The sequence below is a fragment of the Bos indicus genome, chromosome 22 (assembly GCF_029378745.1).
Source record: "Bos indicus isolate NIAB-ARS_2022 breed Sahiwal x Tharparkar chromosome 22, NIAB-ARS_B.indTharparkar_mat_pri_1.0, whole genome shotgun sequence".
In the NCBI taxonomy this organism is placed as follows: Eukaryota; Metazoa; Chordata; class Mammalia; order Artiodactyla; family Bovidae; genus Bos; species Bos indicus.
The window spans coordinates 7,440,727-7,462,029 of NC_091781.1; the positions used below are offsets into that span (position 1 = coordinate 7,440,727).

At 44.2% G+C, this 21,303-nt stretch overlaps 1 protein-coding gene across 1 annotated transcript in view; it reads right to left on the reverse strand.

Annotated features, from left to right (window-relative positions):
* The window catches only part of SUSD5 (sushi domain containing 5), a 44,188-nt gene that overhangs the window by 13,823 nt on the left and 9,062 nt on the right, over positions 1 to 21,303 (reverse strand). The window contains exons 2-4 of the mRNA XM_019984080.2: positions 18,954 to 19,131; positions 11,673 to 11,791; positions 1,151 to 1,339 (exon numbers count right to left, since the gene is read on the reverse strand). Of these exons, the coding sequence (XP_019839639.2) occupies positions 1,151 to 1,339; positions 11,673 to 11,791; positions 18,954 to 19,131 (486 nt within the window). The remainder of the gene's footprint in view (positions 1 to 1,150; positions 1,340 to 11,672; positions 11,792 to 18,953; positions 19,132 to 21,303) is intronic.

The window sequence follows — 21,303 nt, forward strand, 5'->3', positions numbered from 1 at the left end:
TTGGTGAGGATGCTTAAGCAGAACTCTTCTGCACAGCTGGTGGGAGAGGAAAATGGTCAAAACCCTTTGGAAAACTCTCTGGTAGCGTCCACAGAAGCTGGACACCCACCTATCCCGTGGGCAGCGACGCCTCTCCCAAAAGCCAACAGAAAGGTGTTCAGGTGTGAAATGAATGATGTAGACGGGAAAGATCATGGCAGCGTAAGCTTGTGACGATCAGAACGTGAGAACAAGGCAAATGACCATCAGCAGAAGCCATGGGCAGTGGGTTCACACTGTGGAGAGTGAACTGCAATGAACACAACAGACCACAGCTCAGGCCGCAACACAGGTGAAGCTCACAGACAGGACAGCACCCTAGTCTATCACGGTTCTACCGCATGATCTGCTGGGCATCCTGGGGACAAACTGGGGATTCAGTAGCATCGTGGGGGGTGCTGGAGTCCTCCCCCTCTATAGAGCCAACTTCCGCTTGGTACTCAGATGTCATGGGGCACCAGGAAGGTGGCCCTGAAGGAGTCCTGGGGAGAGAGGAGACCTGTGAGGTCACGGAGCAATGCAGGGTCAGCATGAGGTCCATGGTGCAGGAGTCACAGGAGAGAGAGAGAAATTTAATTCACTGGGAGAATTCCCAACGGGCTGGAGAGGGGTGGGATGCAGAAGACTCACCCCCGCCCGCCCAGGTAAATGCTGATGAGGGAATGGGGAACATCTCGGAGAGTCAAATCAGGTTTCGGGAGCTCTGCCCACCAAGAGTCTTTTTAGCCTCAGCTATAATTTCATTCTGGAGAAGGCAATGGCACCCCACTCCAGCACTCTTGCCTGGAAAATCCCATGGACCGAGAAGCCTGGTAGGCTGCAGTCCATGGGGTCGAGAAGAGTCGGACACGACTGAGCAACTTCACTTTCACTTTTCACTTTCATGCACTGGAGGAGGAAATGGCAACCCCCTCCAGTGTTCTTGCCTGGAGAATGGACACTGGAGCCCGGCGGGTTACAGTCCATGGGGTCACAAGAGTTGGACACGACTTCGCTACTAAACCACCACCACCATATAATTTCAGTCAGACACAAGGGGCAGCGCAGGGGGCAGAGCAAAGCTGCAGGGCAGCCGTCCACACAGCGGTCATGGCGTTGCCTTCCTGCTTACCTTTCCCGCAGGCCTGGACCAGCCCGTACCACTCCCCGCAGCTGTCGCACAGCAGGGTGAAGGCCGTTTCGCGCTGGCCGGTCACGTGGCCCGGGGCGCACACGTACAGCAACTCGTCCCCCATCTCCAAGCCGGTGCGGCCCTGCAGGATGGTGTGTGGGAACGAGGGCGGGTCTCCACACGGCTTCTCTGCGGACAAGGAAGCACAGTAAGTTTCCCCAAACTCTGCAGAACTTTTTCAGCCTGAGAGAAATAAAAAACTGAAAAAGCGACCCCCTCTTCCCTCATGGGTGCTGCCTGTACCCTAAATGGAGATCGCCTTCACCCTGGCATCCCCCACCCTGGTCGAGTGCCTGGCACAGATGAAGCACTCAATACTCGTTGACTGAATTGTGTGCGCTCCAATATAGCTTTGTATTTTTAAACTGCCAGGCAACAGGACCAGAAGCAATGCCCAGGAGCCAGTTCCTTTTTGCCTTATTTACATAAATGGTAGATGCTCTTTGACAAATACTAAACTGTTACAGACTATAGAAGTTGCCTCTCCCTTCCCCCAACCTTCACCCTGATGATAACACTGCTACCGGTTTGGTTTTTACAAATAAATGCAGATACAGATATAAAGGGTTTCCTAGGGAGCACTAGCAGTAAAGAACACTTCGGCCAATGCAGGAGACTAAGAGAAGCAGATTCAATCCCTGGGTTGGGAAGATCTCCTGGAGTAGAAAATGGCAATCCACTCCAGTATTTTTGCCTGGGAAATCCCATGGACAGAGGAGCCCGGGCGGGCTGCAGTCCATGGGGTCGCAAAGAGTCACACAGGACTTAGTGACTCCACAACATTTATATTACAGCACACACGAAGACAATTACATATGTGTATGTGTCTGTGCATCTACGTGTGTGTGTATGTGTGTGTGTGCTTAGTCCTGTCTGACTCTTTGCAACCCCACGGACTGCAGCCTGCCAGGCTCCTCTGTCCATGGGATTCCCCAGGCAAGAATACTAGAGTGGGTTGCCATGCTCTCCTCCAGGGGATCTGCCCAACCCAGAAATCAAACCCACATCTCCTGCATTGGCAGGTGGATTCTTTACTGCTGAGCCATTGGGGAAGCCCATAAATGGGTTAGATCGATCACTGCAGATGGTGACTGCAGCCATGAAATTAAAAGATGCTTGCTCCTTGGAAGAAAAGCTATGACTAAACTAGACAGCATATTAAAAAGCAGAGACATTACTTTACCAACAAAGGTCCGTCTAGTCAAAGCTATGGTTTTTCCAATGATCATGTATTGATGTGAGAGTTAGACTATAAAGAAAGCTGAGTGCCGAAGTATTGATGCCTTTGAACTGTGGTATTGCAGAAGACTCTTGAGAGTCCCATGGACTGCAAGGAGATCCAACCAGTCAATCTTACAGGAAATCAGTCCTGAATATTCATTGGAAGGACTGATGCTGAAGCTGAAACTCCAGTGCTTTGGCCACCTGATGTGAAGAACTGACTCATTGGAAAAGACCCTGATGCTGGGAAAGATTGAAGGTGGGAGGAGAAGGGGACGACAGAGGATGAGATGGTTGGATGGCATCACCAATGCAACGGACATGAGTTTAAGTAAGTTCTGGGAGTTGGTGATGGACAGGGAAGCCTGGTGTGCTGCAGTTTATGGGGTCGCAGAGTCGGACACGACTGAGTGACTGAACTGAACTAAATATCTATTACTGAGTCCCTGCTTTAAAAAAAATAAACGAATTTTTGGAGCTGGTTTAGGTTCACAGCAAAATTGAGTGGAAGGTACAGGTACAGAGATTTTTCCACCGGGCACAGCATGGACCACAGGGGTATGTTCACTGCAATTGATGAGCATCCAGTGACATGTCATTATCACACACAGTCCACAGTTACCTATGGGCTCAATTTTGGTGTTCCACATTCTATGGGTTTTGAGCAATGTGTAATTACATATATCCACCACTGTAGTATGACACAAAATAGTTTCACTGCCCTAAAAACCCTCTGTGCTTCATCTGTTCGTTGCTCCTAGCTCCGGGCAACCGTCAATCCTTTCACTGTCCCCATAGTTCTGCTCTCTCTAGAATGTCATGTAGTTGGAATCATATAGTAGGTAGCCTCTTGAGACTGGCTTCTTTCCATTTCATAATATGCATTTAAGTTTCTTTCATGTCTTTTCATGGCTTGATAGCTCACTTCTTTTAATAATCGATTCTTATTTATTCATTTATTTGGCTGTGCCAGTCTCGGTTGTGGCATGTGGGATCTAGTTTCCTGACCAGGGATCAAAGCCGGGCCCCCTGCCTGGGGAGCACAGAATCTTAACCACTGGACCACTAGGCAAGTCCCCTCATTTCTTCTGAGCACTGAATGATATTCCATTGTCTGGCAGTGCCACGGTTTATTTATCCATTCACCTACTGAAGAGACATCATGGTTTCTTCCAAGTTTTAACAATTATGAAAATTGTCAAAATTATGAAATTGTCAAACTATGAAAATTGTCAAAAATGCTATAAACATTCATGTACAGGTTTTTGTGTGAACTTAAGTTTTCAGCTGGGCCTTCCTTGTGGCTCAGCAGTAGAGACTCCACCTGCAGTGCAGGAGACGGGGGAGACGTGGGTTCTATCCGTGAGCTGGGAAGATCTCCTGGAGTAGGAAATGGCAACCCACCCCAGTATTCTTGCCTGGAGAATCCCATGGACGGAGGAGCCTGGCGGGCTACAGTCCATGGGACTTTGTGACCATGGGGTCACAAAGAGTCAGAGCTGAGCGACTAAACAACAACAAAGTTTTCAGCTAATTTGGGCAAATATCAAGGACTGTGACCGCTGGATCGCATGGTAAAAGATGTTTAGCTTGGTGAGAACCTACCAGACTGTCTTCCAAAGTGGATGTGCCAGTTCGCATTCCCATCAGCAAGGAGTGAGAGTTCTTGTTGCTCCACATCCTTGCCAGTGTCTGGTGTCATCAGTGTTCTGAATTTTGGCCATTCTACTAGATGTGTAGTGTATCTCATTGTTTTAATTTACCTTTTCCTGATGACATATGACATGGAGCAATATTTCATATGCTTGCTTGCCATCCGTATATCTTCTTTATTTTTTTAATACTTATTTTTTATTTATCTGGCTGCACTGGGTTTGAGTGGTGGCATGTGGGATCCAGTTCCCTGACCAGGGATTGAACTCATGCCTCCTGCATTCGGAGCACGGAGTCTTAATCACTGGACCATCGGGGAAATGCCTTTGTGTATTTTGTAATTGAGTTGTTCATTTTCTTAATATTGAATTTCAAGAGTTCTTTGTATATTTTAGGGCTTCCCAGGTAGTTCAGCTGGTAAAGAATCTGCCTGCAATGTGGGAAACCTGGGTTCGATCCCTGGGTTGGGAAGATCCCCTGGAGAAGGGGAACAGCTACCCACTCCAGCATTCTGGCCTGGAGAATTCCAAGGACTGTATAGTCTGTGGGGTCACAAAGAGTCGGACAGAACTGAACGACTTTCACTTCACTTTGTATATTTTGCATGATAGTCTTTAGTAGATATGTCTTTTGCAAATAACTTCCGAAGTCTGTGGCTTGTCTTTTCATTCTTTTGATAGTCTTTTGCAAAGCATAAGTTTTTAATTTTAAGGGAGTCCAGCTTATCAATGATTTCTTTCATGGATTGTACCGTTGGTGTTGTACTGAAAAAGCCATCACCATACACATGGTCTCTAGGTTTTCACCTGTCTTATCTTCTAAGAGTTTTGTAGTTTTGCATTTTACATTTAGGTCCATGATTCACTTGGAGTTAAACTTTGTGAAGGTGTGAGGTCTGGGTCTAGATTCTTTTCTTTTGTATGTGGATGTTCAGTTGTCCCAGCATCTATATTTAAAAGACTATTTTTGCTCCATTGTATAGCTTTTGCTCCTTTGTCAAAGATCAGTCGACTACATTTGTGCGGGTCTATTTCTGGGCTATTGGTTTCCACTGATATTTGCCTTTTCTTTCACCAGTACCACACGGTCCTGGCTTCTGCATCTTAGTGCAAGTCTTGAAGTTGTCATGTCAGTGCTTCGCCCTTGTCCTTCTTCAATAATGAGTGAACTGTTCTGAGTCTTTGTCTCTCCTTACAAATTACAGAATTAGTTTGTTCATATCCACAAAGTAACTTGCTTAGAATTATGACTGAGATTGCACTGAATCTATGGATCAAGTTGGGAACCCTAACCACGATAGGGTTATCTGGGCTGCCCTCTGCAGCCTCCTCAGACTTGCCCAGCAGGGATGGGTGCCCTCAGGGATGTTCCAAGCCCGGTGCATTCTCTAGTGAGCACTAGGACAAGGGCTCACCCAGAGCTCGTCTCCCCAGAACCACTGTTCTCTCTGTCTGCAAGGTCCTCGTCTGGCCCGTGCTCCAGCGGTTCTGTGTGTGCAGTGTCCTCTCCTCCTTCCCCTAACCACAGTCCCCAGGAAATTCCACCTCAACTGCCACCACCTCAGGAAGTCTCCCTAATTATCCTGCTCCTTTGTGTCATTCCGCTCTTACTTGTCATTATACACTGTCAACTCCTTGAAGGGTGAAAAAGTCCCTATCTCTATCTGTCTATCCATTCATCTTTCTCTCTAATCATCCATTCATCTATCCATCTAGCTATCACCTGTCATCTATCTATTCATCCATTCATCTATCTCTCCATTCATCTATCCATCCATCCAACAATCCATCTATCTTCAACTTATCCATTCATCTATCTACCTATCATCTATCTATTCATTTATCCACCCATTCATCTATCTGTCCACTCAACCATCCACCCATCTATCCATCCATCCAACAGTCCGTGTGTCTGTATATCTATCTATCCATTGAAAGCACCTGTAAGTCTGAGCGCTGCTTTGCATTACCCTAGACAAATAAATTAACAATTGGCCAGTGCCAATTGGTAATGAGTACAGAATTTTCCACACTCCCTTTGGAGACCCTAAACTGGATAAGTTCTATCAGCTGCTCAAAGTATTATGATTTTTTTGGTCTCAGTCTCCCATCACCACTGGAGAATTTCCCCAAAGCCCACCTGGAGGCTCAGCCCCTCCTGCAGGCAGACCTGGGAATTAGCTGTTCTCAAAAATTCTTGCTTGGCCTGAGAGGTGAGCATTCAGTTCTCTGTCTGAAGACATAAAAGAAGAGATCATTCCATTTCTGTCTTTATGGGAAATACAGGCAGGAGTAGCGTGTGCAGGGGAAGGTGGAACACAGTGCTAAGACAATGAGGTGGGCTGGTGGAGAGAGCAGCCAGGCCAGCCCTAGCTTGGAGGGGGGAGAAAGAGAAGTACACCCCAAGTAAGCCTTGGGGTGCAACAGGGAGAAGGCGAGAGGGGACTTGAATCCTCCAGACCCCACACCATTGACCGCACAAACAAGCTGCCAAGAGAAGCAAAGCTGGAGAACCCAAGTGGAGGCAGCTCATTTAATCAGGATCCAGTTAGTTAAAAATAACTTCCCTTATTAGTTTAAGTGAGATCACCACAGGGCTGGAAATTCACTGTCAGTGAAACGCAAACACGAGAAGGAGACAGAAACATCTACATTCATGGTGAGCTTTAGTTCAGAAAAGGACACACGGGAGGAAGCTGCCTGCACATGCCATAGGCTCTGTTTGCCTTCCAGGCTTGTGAGGCACATGTCTGCCGTTTTGGGACCGAGCACCCTTCATTCTCCCTGTCTTGCTGAGAAGAAGTGGCAGCCTAGGGCCAAGTGTCGGGAAGCATCTTTAGGAAAAAGGCAACCTTTAGAGGTGATGCTGCACCCGGGCTCTGCTGAACCAGACCTCACGTGCACTCCCCAGGAGCCTCTTCTGGCTTCCCACCACCTTCCTTCGGCACACAGCTTTCCCTTGTTTTTGATTTTTTGTTTTTAACTGCAGTACAGTTGACTTACAATGCTGTGTTAGTTTTCTGGCGTCCAGCCAAGTGATTCCGTGATGTATACACACATATATATACAAACGCACACATAATTGTATGTGCTAATAACCCCTAATTTACCCCTCTCCCACCCCTCTTCCCCTTTGGTAACCATGGGTTTGTTTTCTATGTCTGAGAATCTGTTTCTGTTTTGTAAATACGCTCATTTGTATCAAAGTTTAGATTCCACATATAAGTGATATCATATGGTATTCGTCTTTGTCTGTGTGACTTACCTTGCTTAGTAAGATAATCTCTTGTTGACTGTCTACAAGGTTCCAACCAGGGAAAAGTGGGGGGGCCATATGGGAGTGGTTTACATGCTCTTTCTAAAGGGCCAAAGGCAGAGGATCAGGGACAGAGCTCTCTGAGGAAAACTTGGGGAACCCATCCTGCTTTCCTGGAAAGCCCAAGAGACAGCAACCCTGTGACCCCAATCCCGCCTCAGCATGCATTCCTGAGCCCCCTGCATCGCCCATCTGCAGCCTCCTCTGAGGTCAGGCCCTGTTGGAACAAGATCCCAGATTTTCCCACCTAAGTCTCTCCCTGTTGATCTGGAGGTGATGGGGGTGGGCAGGCTAGGCTCCAGAAAATTGCCCTGGGGTGTGGGGCTCAGGCGCTGTGATTCAGAGATGCCCATACAGGGCTCACTCTGCTAAAGTAGCAGCAGTCCTCACATAAGCTGACAGGCATCATGAATGTGCTTCAGTTTTGTTTTTTTTGGTTTTGCTTTCTTTTGTGCTTCCCTATTGTTTTTGTTGTTTTGGGAGGAGTATGTAGACCTTTTGAGGGGAAATTTTCATTTACATATAATCACAAAGTTACAGAAAAATTCTAAGAATAAGGACCTCTTATAAATGCTTTATCCAGATTTACTAATGTGTTTTCATCCTGTGCCATTTGCTTTATTTTTCTCTAGATAGATATAAATATGTATATAGATGTCTATATATAGAGAAAATATATATCATACATAAATACACACATACATATATGTGTAGGCTTTGTTGTTCAATTGCTAAGTCATGTCTAACTCTTTGTGACCCCATGGATTGCAGCATATCAGGCTCCTCTATCCTCCACTATTTCCTGGAGTTTGCTCAAATTCATGTACATTGAGTTGGTGATGCTATTTAACTGTCTCATCCTCTCCTGCCCCCATCTCCTTCTGCCTTCAATCTTTCCAGTATCAGGGTCTTTTCCATTGGGTCACCTCTTTGCATCAGGTGGCCAAAGTTTTGGGGCTTCAGCTATAGCATCAGTTCTTCCAATGAGTATTCAGGGTTGATTTCCTTTAGGGTTGACTGGTTTGATCTTCCTGCTGTCCAAGGGAGTCTCAAGAGTCTTCTCCAGCACCGCAATTCGAAAGCATCCATTCTTCGGTGTTGAGACTTCTTTATGGCCCAACTCTCACATCCATACATGACTACTGGAAAAACCATAGCTTTGACTAGATGGACCTTGATCGGCAAAGTGATGTCTCTGCTTTTTAAGACACTGTCTAGGTTTCTCATAGCTTTCCTTCCAAGGAGCAAGCATCTTTTAATTTCAAGGCTGCATGATTGTGTATGTATACATGTATAAATATGTATATATGTGTATCTGTAATTCCTTTCTCAACCACCTGAGAATGATTTGTAGATGTGATGTCCCTTTGTCCCCAAAAACCTTAGTACACGTTTCCAAGAACAAGGATATTCTCTTGAGTAACTGCAGTATAGTTACCAAATTAGAGAACTTAAGCCCCGACACAACACTACTATCTAATTCATAATCCCTACTCAGACTTCATCAATTCTAGCTGTTTCTGCTGATCCAGGATCACAGACTGCATTTATGTTGTCAAGTCTTTTTAGTCTATTTTAATTCAAAACAGTTGCCTAGCCCTTCTTTATCTTTCTCGCCCTTGACATTTTGGAAAGCTTGTAGGCCAGTCGTTTTGTATAATGGTTCTCAGTTTGAGTCTGGTTACTGTCTTTTCATGATCAGATTCGAGGTACGCATTTTTGGCTACTGAAATCAAGCTGTGCTCCTCAGAGTGCAAGATATCAGGAGACACATCACATCGGTTTGACAAGAACCCAGTTTTAGAGTCACGCTCATGGGTTTTAACTTGGTGCCCTATAGGATGTGAACAGGTATCTCCAACCTCTGGCTTCTTCCTGCGCCACAGCTGTGGACAGCGAGGCACACACTCACAGACACACAACCTGTTGGAAGGCCTGTGAGGTGGAAGGCCCAGGATTTCCTTTTGGATGGTACGGAACATGTGGTTGGATGATAGTGGCCCCCATCACCCCAGTCAACAGCCAGCCAATGTCCAGAAGCAAGGCCCCCACCCAGCAGTTGATGGTGGACTCATGAATAAGCCCGGCTGAGCCCAGCAGAGAAACACAGACTGCTGTCTCCCCACCCTCCAAACAGTGGACTAAACAAAGGGTTTTTACTTTAAGCCACTATATTTATGGATGGTATGCTGCTGCTGCTGCTGCCAAGTCGCTTCAGACGTGCCTGATTCTGTGCGACCCCATAGACAGCAGCCCACCAGGCTCCTTTGTCCCTGGGATTCTCCAAGCAAGAATACTGGAGTGGGTTGCCATTTCCTTCTCCCATGGATGGTATGTTTCACAGCAAAGGATAGCAGATACCCTTTGTTCATCAGGGGAAAGAGCTCAGACTCAGAAGCCCTGCATGTCCATTGAGATCACGAAAGAAAAAGGTCACGCTGCCTTTCTTTTAGCTCTGTCCTGTCTCCCTCAGAGATCTGAACCTCTGCCTCGGTTTGAGATTCAAAGGATCATTTTCATTTACTTATGCGGTTTAAAAACAAACCACGGGTATTGTTCTCCCCAGACCTTTCCAGGGCACGTCGTTCAGTCATTTGACTGCAATCAACAGATGTAGAGTCTTTTCTGGAGGGAGATGCCGTAGCAGCAGAGAAATCTACCACCAAGACACATCTAACAGGCACCAGCCAGGGCTGTAGGGTTCACTGTGGCTCTTTTTTTAAAAATACATATATGTATTTATTTATTTGGCTGTTCCAGGCCTTAGTTGCGGCACACAGGATCTTTAGTTTTGGCTTGTGAACTCTTAGTTGTAGCGTGTGGGGTCTAGTTACCTGACCAGGGATCCAACTGGAGCCCCCCGCATTGAGAGTGCTGAGTCTCAGCCACTGGACCACTAGGGAAATCCCCCCTGTGGCTCTTTGCTTTGTCAACTCCTCTGACCCCCTTCCCTGAAGGGGAAGGCACTGGGATTTGGTGCCTCTGGGATGCAGCCTGAGGGTTTGTATTTCTAATATGTTCATCTGGTATTGCTCACCATCAAAGAGCTTTGGGAAACTGCATTAGTGAAGTATTTCTCCAACTTGGGTTACGTCTTATAACCACTGAGTGTGTGCGTGCACGCTAAGTCGCTTCAGTTGTGTCTGACGCTATGCGACCTGCCAAGGTCCTCTCTCCATGGGATTCTCCAGGCAAGAATACTGGAGTGAGTTGCCATGTCCTCCTCCAGGGGATCTTCCTGACCCAGGGATTGAACCCGCATCTCTTAACATCTCCTGCACTGCCAGGCAGGTTCTTTACTACTAGAACCAGATGGGAAGCCCTGGGGAAGCTTTAAAAAGCCCCAACGTCGACAGCATTTGTATCTGAATCTCTGGGGCTGGCCCTCAAGCCTCAGTATTTCTTAAAACTTTCCAGGTGAGAACACTGTGCAGCCAGGCAGTAGCCGTGGTGATGTCTATGACTGATGAGTAAGCAGCTTGCTTTCTCCCGCTGCGCACGGACATTGCCTTTCAGTGGCATGAATTTCTGACCGTGAAAGTGTACTTTTCCCAGGGCTCATGATATGCTGCCCTGGAGACTCCTTTATGGTCTTCTCCTCATCATTCAGCTGATTTCCCATAAGAGAGTTGAATTTTCCTTTCTAGGAGAAGTTTCCTAAATCCTATAAATTTCCTTTCAGGGAAAAAGTGTGTTTTTTTTTTTCCTTTGTAGAAAAATTTCCACCATGAAGGCAGATTGAAGGGCATGCAGTATCAGCAGCTGTAGCAGATGCTGTCAGGGGTCCGTGGACAGGGGCTCTAGGTAGGCATCTGTGCATCTCTGTTGGAGGTTGGCTTGCCTATTGGAACGCTTTGTCTGAGCACACTGAAATCCAGAAGAGTCTGGGAATTTACAGCTCCCTGAAGTAGCCCCTACCCAGTGACTGACAGAAGCAGTGGTATAAATAGCCCTGCTCTCTCACTCCTGACCAGGAATCCCATGATGACCTGTGGTCACTGTCTCCAGAGAGCCCCTGCAGGACCCCACCAGAGTTACTCCCCACCTACACCCACCTCCCAACCCCTGTGGACACTGATTAGTGCCCCCCTTCTGGCCCCCTCCTTTCCCTGTCCGCTTCCCCACTGCCCTGCTGGCTTTTCTTCAGAAGACTTCCTGATTCACAATGTTCAGTGAATCCTCATCGTAAAGTTGGCTTCTAACAGAACACAACCTAAAGGTCAACCCCCACAAGCACAGCCTCCAAAACCTTTACAGAGGCTCTGGCACTGACCTTCATCCTTAATACACAGTGCGTTGTATGTGCCCCCAGGAACGGGGCTGCTTTTCACCCTCACATCCACAGCTCGCATGGTTTGTTGCTCACCCCTCCGCTCGCTGCACACAGTTGTCCTGAAACAGACAAAGAAGACAGTGGGTTAGGAGAGCTAGCCAAACTGGGAAAGAATTCTCCTCTGCCATCGCTCTGAATCAGCAGATATTTTTCTGAGTCAGGAGTTTGGGCTGAAATTATCAATACTCTTCCCAGAGATCGGTCTAAAAGCAGGAAGTTGTAGGTGATGCTTGAGTTCAGGTCATGTAAATTGATTCAAGTTTCAGATAAAATACATTGCTGATCTCTTCCAGTATATGCTTGGTTTTTATTTCATAAAATTCTGCTCTTTATTAGCTTCCTTCTTTTGGGGGGGATGGGTTTGTTTTGCTGTTCTTTTCAGATTTCTTAAGATAGATCGTTATTTCTGAACCTTCAGACTCTTTCCTTTTCTAACATAAGCATTTAATTTTTTTTTAAAGCATTTAATGCATTTTCCTCCAGGTATAGCTCTAGTCGCATCCCATGAGTTTGGGTATGCTATATATGTGTGTGCACATATGTATGTGTGTATATATATGTGTGTGTATATATATATATATATATATATATAATTTTTGGCCACACTGTGTGGCATGTAGGACCTTAGTTCCAAGAGGGATGGAACCCATGCCTCCTGGATTAGGAGCACAGAGTCTTAACATCTGGACTGCTAGAGAAGTCCCTGTTATATTTTAATATCGTTCATTTCTACATATATGTAAATTTCCACTATAATTTATTTTTGTCCCATGATTTGTTTAGGGGTATCACTTAAATCAACAAATAGGATTTTTTTAAATCCACCTCATGGTTCTTGTTTTTTCTTTTTCTCATTTGTGCCGTATGATGTAGACACAGCACATCTATGTACTTCCCAACATAAATGAAAACACACGTTCATAGAAAAACTTGTACATAAATGTTCACAACAGGTTTATTTGTTACAGAGCAAAAATGGAAACAACCCAAATGCCTATCAGGAAGTGTATGGATAAATAAATTGCCGCATACTTGATGCAATCAAATGTTACTTAGCAGTAAAACACAATGAACCATTAATAACATAAAATATATATGAATATCAAAATAATTTTTGAGTGAAAGGGGTCAGAAAAAGAGCATATGCTGTATGACTCCATTTATATGAATTACAAATTAGCCTCGGGTGTCCGAAACCTGATCAGTAGCTATCTGGGCACAGAGGTGGATGAACGGGTGATGAAGGTAGAAAGGGAGGAAAGAGCTGCCCCTGAGTCTGTCTATGTTTTGTAAACAAGTTCATTCGTATCTTTTAAAAGTGTTTGTTTATTTTTGGCTGCACTGGATCTTTGTTGCTGCATGCAGGCTCTCTAGTTGCAGAGAGTGGGGGCCGCTCTATTTGTAGCATATGGGCTTCTAATCGCAGTGGCTCCTCTTGTGGAGCACAGGCTCCTGAGAGCATGGCCTCAGTGGCTGCGGCACGTGGGCTCAGTAGTTGCGGCACGCAGGCTCAGCTGCCCTGCAGCATGTGGAATCTTCCTGGACCAGGAATTGAACCCATGTCTCCTGAGTTGGCAGGCAGATTCTTTACCACTGGACCACCAGGGAAGTCCTGTATCTTTTTGAAAATTAGACTCCACATATGAGTGATATCACATGATATTTGTCTTCCTCTGTTGGACTTTCTTCACTTCGTATGATCATCTCTAGGCCCACCCATATTGCTGGCAAAAGTGCTGTTTCTTTTTTATGACTGAGTAGTATTTCACTGCCTGTATGTACCACTTCTTCACCCATTCCTCTGTTGACAGACATTTAGATTGCATTCATGTGCTGACTATTGTGAAGAGTGTTGCACTGAACACTGGGGTGTATTGCGATTTTCAAATTATGGTTTTCTCGGGATCTATGCCCAGGAGTGGGATTGCTAGATCATATGGCAGCTCTGTTTTTACTTTTTTTAAGGAACCTCCACACTGTTCTCCAGAGTGGCTGTACTAATTTACATTCCCACTAACAGGTTAAGAGGTGACGGTCCTTGTTTTCTAATCAGAGCATCACATTTGCTTAATTTAATCACATATTTCTTTGAATTTAAATCTGCCATATTTCTATTAGTCCTGCCCATTCTTTCTTCTTCTCTTTTCTTTTCCAGATTTTGATGGTTTGAATTCATTTTCAGCAATCTCTTCTTCTTCTGTATTGGTTTGGAAGTTACATGTTCTTTTACAATTCTTTTAGTGGTTACTCCAGAGGTTATAACATGCTTCTTTGATTTATTAAAATTTAATGTTTCTTTTACCCTCTTTCCCAACAACACAACTTAAAATACTATGTGTTAACATACTTCAAACACTTCCTGATTTGTATGCCATTTTTTTAGTGTTTAGTATTACTATTATTGCTTTAAATAATTATAGATCTTCCTCAACTTACAATGCGGGTTACATCCCCCAAAACTTGTAATAAGTTGACAATATGGTAAGTAAAAAATGCACATAATACATATAGCCTGCTGAACATCAGAGCTTAGCCTAGGCTACCTTAAACATGCTCTAAACATTTACATCACCCTACAGTTGGGTAAGATCATCTAACAGTCTATTTTACAATAAAGCATTCAAGGTCTCATGTAATTTATTGAATGCTATGCTGAAAGTGAAAAAGCTGAATGGTCATCTCACCACAGAATGGCTATAGTGTGTCAGTTTTTTATTCTCACGATCGCACAGCTGACTGGGAGCTGCAGGTTACTGCCACTGCCCTGCATCACAAAAAAGTATGATAGTATCTCACTAGCCTAGAAAGAGATCAAAATTCACAACCTGAAGAACCATTTCTGTTGAAAGCATAATGCTTTCCTACCATCATAAAGTTAAAAAGTTGTAAGCTGAACCACCATAAGTCAGGGACCATCTGTATGTAATTTCAACTCACCTCTATATTTACTTTTACCACTCAGTTCTTTCTTGCGTCTCCATTTGTCCACCTCCAATTATTTTCCTCCTGCCAGAAGAACGTGCCTCAGGGTTTCATTTAGTGCAGATCACATATAATGAATTCTCTCACCCTTTATCTGTCTGAAAATTCTTTATTTTACCTTTATTCTCTGAAGATATTTTCACTGGGTATAGAATTCCAGTTTGGCAGTATTTTCTTTCAGCACTTTGAAGGCATCATTCAGTGGTCTTTGGGCTTTCACTGTCACTTTATTGCTGCTCCTTTGAAGGTACTCTTTCTTTTCCTTATTACTTTTAGCAGTTTTTCTTCATATTTGATCCTTACCAGTTTTACTATTTTGTTCCAGGTTGTGAAACTCTTATTTATCCTGACTGGGCTTCACAGGGCTTCTTAAATCTGTGTGTGAGTATTTTTCCACAGTTGTGGCTAAATATACTAATTTTGCTTCATCTTATTTCTCTTCTCCTTCTGGATTTCCAATTACATGCATCTTCTTTGCTTTGTACTCTTTCTTCTATATTTTCATCCCGTTTCTTCTGTTCTTTATTCTGGACATTTTCCTCTAAAATATCTTCCAGTTCATTAATTTTCTCTTTGACTCTTAAAATCAGCTGTTAGATTTGGCCATTAAGTTCTTAATTTCAGCTATTATATTTTTCACTTCTAGAGTTTTTACTTGGTTATTTTCATAGTTTTCAGTCTTCTGCCAAAATTCTCCTTTTTGTCCTTTGTATTTTGAGCATTTTAAAGAGTCATTTTAAAGTCTGCATCTACCAATAATAACATCTAGAATTTCTATTGGCTATTTTTATTATTATTGCCTTGTCTACCCAGCTCAGTTCAGTCACTCAGTCGTGTCCAACTCTTTGTTACCCCATGGACTGCAGCATGCCAGGCTTCCCTGTCCATCACCACCTCCTGGAGTTTACTCAAACTCAAGTCCATTGACCTGGTGATGCCATCCAGCCATCTCATCCTCTGTCGTCCCCTTCTCCTCTCACCGTCAATCTTTCCTAGCATCAGGATCTTGAAATGAGTCAGTTCTTCACATCAGGTGGCCAAAGTACTGGAGTTTCAGCTTCAGCATCAGTCCTTCCAATGAATATTCACGACTGATTTCCTTTAGGATGGACTGGTTGGATCTCCTTGCAGTCCAAGGGACTCTCAAGAGTCTTCTCCAACACCACAGTTCAAAAGCATCAATTCTTCAGCACTCAGCTTTCTTCACAGTCCAACTCTCACATCCATACATGACCACTGGAAAAACCATAGCTTTGACTAGACGGACCTTTATTGGTGAAGTAATGTCTCTGCTTTTGAATATGCTGTCTAAGTTGGTCATAACTTTCCTTCCAAGGAGTAAGCGTCTTTTAATTTCATGGCTGCAGTCACCATCCTCAGTGATTTTGGAGCCCCCAAAAATGAAGTTTGTCACTGTTTCCACTGTTTGCTCATCTATTTGCCATGAAGTGACGGGACCAGATGCCATGATCTTAGTTTTCTGAATGTTGAGTTTTAAGCCAACTCTTCACTCTCCTCTTTTACTTTCATCAAGAGGCTCGTTAGTTCTTCACTTTCTGCCATAAGGGTGGTGTCATCTGCATATCTGAGGTTATTGATATTTCTCCTGGCAGTCTTGAATCCAGCTTGTGCTTCATTTAGTCCAGCGTTTCTCATGATGTACTCTGCATGTAAGTGAAATAAACAGAGTGACAATATACAGCCTTGATGTACTCCAGTTCCTATGTGGAACCAGTCTGTTGTTCCATGTCCAGTTCTAACTGTTGCTTCTTGATCTACACACAGATTTCTCAGGAGGTAGGTAAGGCGGTCTGGTATTCCAATCTCTTGAAGAATTTTCCACAGTTTGTTGTGATCCACACAGTCAAAGGATTTGGCGTAGTCAATAAAGCAGAAATAGATATTTTTCTGGAACTCTCTTGCTTTTTCAATGATCCAACGGATGTTGGCAATTTGATCTCCAGTTCCTCTGCCTTTTCTAAATCCAGCTTGAACATCTGGAAGTTCACGGTTCACGTACTGTTGAAGCCTGGCTTGGAGGATTTTGAGCATTACTTTGCTAGCGTGTGAGATGAGTGCAACTGTGCGGGAGTTTGAGCATTCTTTGGCCTTGCCTTTCTTTGGGATCGGAATGGAAACTGATCTCATGTGACTGGTGCCTATGTGACCGGTTATTTTATACTATGTGACAAGTCTTTTATTTGCTAACATAGTTTGTAGAAATAAATTGTCTAGGATAATATTATTTTCCTCTAGAGAAGTTTTTAAAAACAGTTATTTATTTTGTTTGGCTGCACAGAGTCTGAATTGTAACATGTGAGATCTTTGATCTTCATTGTGGCATGCAGGATTTTTTATTTTATTAGTTGCGGCATCTGGGATCTAGTTCTTTGACCCGGGATCGAACCTGAGGGCCCCACATTAGGAGCGTGGAATCCTAGCCATTGGACCGCCAGGGAAGTCCTTGCACTGTGCATTTAATAGTTTTTGGTGGGGAGGGGAGATGGACCCACGGTGAAATGTACTACTAATGGTCAGATACTTCATGGTTCCAGAAATATTAACATGGAAAACTATTTTAATATGCCATTTAGTAAATATTTCAAATAAGCATGTTTACTGTATAAAGAAATATCATCTAAGCAAGGTAGAGATCCACTATGTAATATGTTTTAACACATTACAGCAAACCCAGAGAAGATAAACCTTTCCAATGACTTTGTTTCTATTTGTAATGCCTAGGAGACCTAAGCCTGGCTCAAGCTGGCTGTTTAGAATCTGTGAATATCTTGATTATCTGATTCAATGATAGTAACAGAGCTATTAAAAGTATCCATACTTAACTACATTAGGGAAATATGTATTATCACTGGTCATATTTTGTTGATTTAGGACCTTGGAAGCAAAATACGAGGCAGAGAGAGTCACAATTCCAGACTCACTGAAAAGTTCTGGAGGTAGTTTCATTTTTTCTCTTTATTCAATTGCTGCTTCACCTTTGGGGATGTGAATCAGCATGGTTGTGTATGTTTTCTATGGCTATTTCCCAGCCAGACATCTTCAGGGTCAAGCAGTTCTTGGAGCCTATTTCTTCTCTCACATTCCTGTGGCATGAAGGAAAAAGTGGAATGGCTCCTGCCCTCTCTGTTTATGACTAATAAACAGAGCAGTTAGCAGCACTAATGGGATGTTTTCTCCTAGCCAGCCACAGAATTATTTCTCCACAAGGATTCCAAGGGTCAGGAATTCGGATAGGGTATGATGGGAAAGGCTTGTCTCTGCTATACAATGTCTAAGGCTGAGCTGGGGAGACTCTTCTAAGGCTGGGCTGGCTCACTCAATAGCTGGGGGTTGGAATCACCCAGAGGCAGTTAATGCTCGCTAGTAGTTGGGAAATCAGTTGGGGCTATTGGTGAGAGTACATACGCAGGGCATTTCCATGTGGCCTGGGCTTCCTAGGACTTCTCAGTGGTAGCATCACAAAAGTAAGTGTCCCCAGAAATCAGAGAGTGGCTTTTTCCAACCTAGCCTCAGAGTATCACTCCCGCTGTGTTCTACTGGTCGAGGCAATGCTATGCTGTCCCTCATTCAAAGGTAGAGGACACTGGGACTTCCCTGGCAGTCCAGTGGTTAAGACCCTGTGCCTCTCCTGCAGGAGGCAAGGGCTTGATCCCTGGGTGGGGAATGAAGATCCCGCAGGTCACACGGTGAGGCCAAAAAAATAAGGAGTGATATAAAAACAAACAAAATACAAAGGGAAAGGACACTGACCCCACTCCTCAATGGGAGTAATGTGAAAGAATTTGTAATTGTATTTTAAAACCTCCATGCCATGTTCCTCTTTTCTCATGGATGCAGATGAACATCCCCAGAGAAAAAGAGATAAAGAACATATGTCAAACAGTTAAGGGTCATTAACTCTGAGGTAGGGAAGAAGAGAGAAACTCACTTTGTGCTTTATATATATATATATATTACCTGAAATTTTTATGAGCATGTATTATTTTTGTAACCTAAAAGGCAATTCAAAATAACAAAGCAAGGGGGAAAAGACTGCAACAGAACTCCAGAGATATGTTTTTATATGAGAACTCAAAACAAAAACTGTACTGCAAGCCATAGCCCACTGCACTCTGTCTATCCTGGTGCCTCAACAGAACAATTATTGAGCCACCAAATCAGCCCTGATGGGGTAGTGGATGAGTTGGAAGGAGAGTGCCCCCAGCTGGCCTGACTTACCCTAGGGTGCCGTCCGCCAGCCAGCCCGTGGTGCACACCGCCAACGCGCAGTCCTGGACCACCCTCCGCAGCTCATCTGCAGACACCAGGTGAGCACCTCTGCTTCTGCAGGAAAGCCGCGCGGCCTCCAGTGCCAGGCCCTGAGAGCCGTTCTGAGACTCCAGCACGAAGAGCTTCCCTGTGTGAGGACAAGCAGGGACACAGGCTGATTCCAGGATCCAAGGGAATTTAACCTCAGCAGACACCCCCCGGGCAAACACCTGTGAGGACTGCAGTCTCTCCCACTTGCTTAAAGACTGAAGCACAGCAACTACCTCAATGCGCTCATCCCTGGGGCCAAGCGATGACAATTACAAGTTTTTACTCTTTTTAAAAAAAGTAACTAACTGCTGTGGCATGTTTATCTGGATAAGTCCTTCAAATCTTCCATTTAAAAAGATGCCTAGAGGCATTATTTACAATGCTTGGCAATTTCCTTGCCAAGACAAGGAAACATCCTGACTGTGTATCAGTGGATGAATGGAGAGAGAGATATACACAACGGGATACTATTCATCTATAAAAAAGAATGAAATTTTGCCATTTGCAGCAACATGGTGGACTTCAAATGCGTTATAGTAAGGGAAATATGTCAGACAAAGACAATATCACTTAAATGTGGAGTCTAGAAAATACAACAAACTGGTGAATCTAACAACAAAGAAGCAGACTCACAGATACAGAGAACAAAGCAGTGGGGGGAATGAAGGGCGAGGGGAGATGCGGGGGTGGGGAGGCACAAACAACCGAGTGTCAGACAGGCTCAAGCACGTGTTGCACAACGCAGGGCGTATAGCCAGTATTCTGTAATCTTTCTAACTGAAAGACCAGGGACTGCAGCACTCCAGGCTTCTTGTCCATCACCAACTCCCAGAGTTTGCTCAAACTCACGTCCATCCAGCCAGTGATGCCACTCAACCATCTCATCCTCTGTCGTCCCCTTCTCCTCCCACCTTCAATCTTTCCCAGCATCAGGGTCTTTTCCAATGAGTCAGCTCTTCACATCAGGTGGCCAAAGTATTGGAGTTTCAGCTTCAGCATCAGTCCTTCCAATGAACACCCAGGACTGATCTCCTTTAGGATGGACTGGTTGGATCTCCTTGCAGTCCAAGGGACTCTCAAGCATCTTCTCCAACACCACAGTTCACAGCATCAATTCTTCAGTACTCATTTTTCTTTATAGTCCAACTCTCACATCCATATGTGACTATTGGAAAAACCATAGCTTTGACTAGGAGGATCTTTGTCAGCATAGTAACATCCCTGCTTTTTAATATGCTGTCTAGGTTGGTCATAGTTTTTCTTCCAAGGAGCAAGTGTCTTTTAATTTCATGGCTACAGTCACCATCTGCAGTGATTTTGGAGCCCAAGAAAATAGTCTCTCACTGTTTCCATTGTTTCCCCATCTATTTGCCATGAAGTGATGGAACCAAATGCCATGATCTTAATTTTTTGAATGTTGAGTTTTAAGCCAACTTTTTCACTTTCCTCTTTCACTTTCATCAAAAGGCTCTTTAGTTCATCTTCACTTTCTGCCATAATGATAGTATCTTCTGCATATCTGAGGTTATTGATATTTCTCCCTGCAATCTTGATTCCAGCTTGTGCCTCATCTAGACTGGCACTTCACATGATGTACTCTGCATATAAGTGAAATAAGCAAGGTGACAATGTACAGCCTTGACATTCTCCTTTCCCAATGTGGAACCAGTCTGTTGTTCCATGTCTGGTTCTAACTGTTGCTTCTTGACCTGCATACAGATTTCTCAGGAGGCAGGTCAGGTGGTCTGGTATTCATCTCTTGAAGAATTTTCCACAGTTAGTTGTGATCCACACAGTCAAAGGCTTTGGTGTAGTCAATAAAGCAGAAGTAGATGTTTTTCTGGAACTCTCTTGTTTTTTCTATGATCCAATGCATGTTGGCAATTTGATCTCTGCTTCCTCTGCATTTTCTAAATCCAGCTTGAAGACTTGGAAGTTCTTGGTTCACATACTGTTGAAGCCTCACTTGAAGGATTTTGAGGATTACTTTGCTAGCGTGTGAGATGAGTGCAATTGTGCAGTAGTTTGAACATTCTTTGGCATCGCTGTTCTTTGGGATTGGAATGAAAACTGACCTTTTCCAGTCCTGTGGCTACTGCAGAGTTACCTTTGCTGGTATATTGAGTGCAGCACTTTAACAGCATCATATTTTAGGATTTGAAATGGTTCAGCTGAAATTCCATCACCTTCAATAGCTATGTTCATAGTAGTGCTTCCTAAGGCCCACTTGACTTCACATTCCAGGGTGTCTGGACAAAACGTTTCTGAC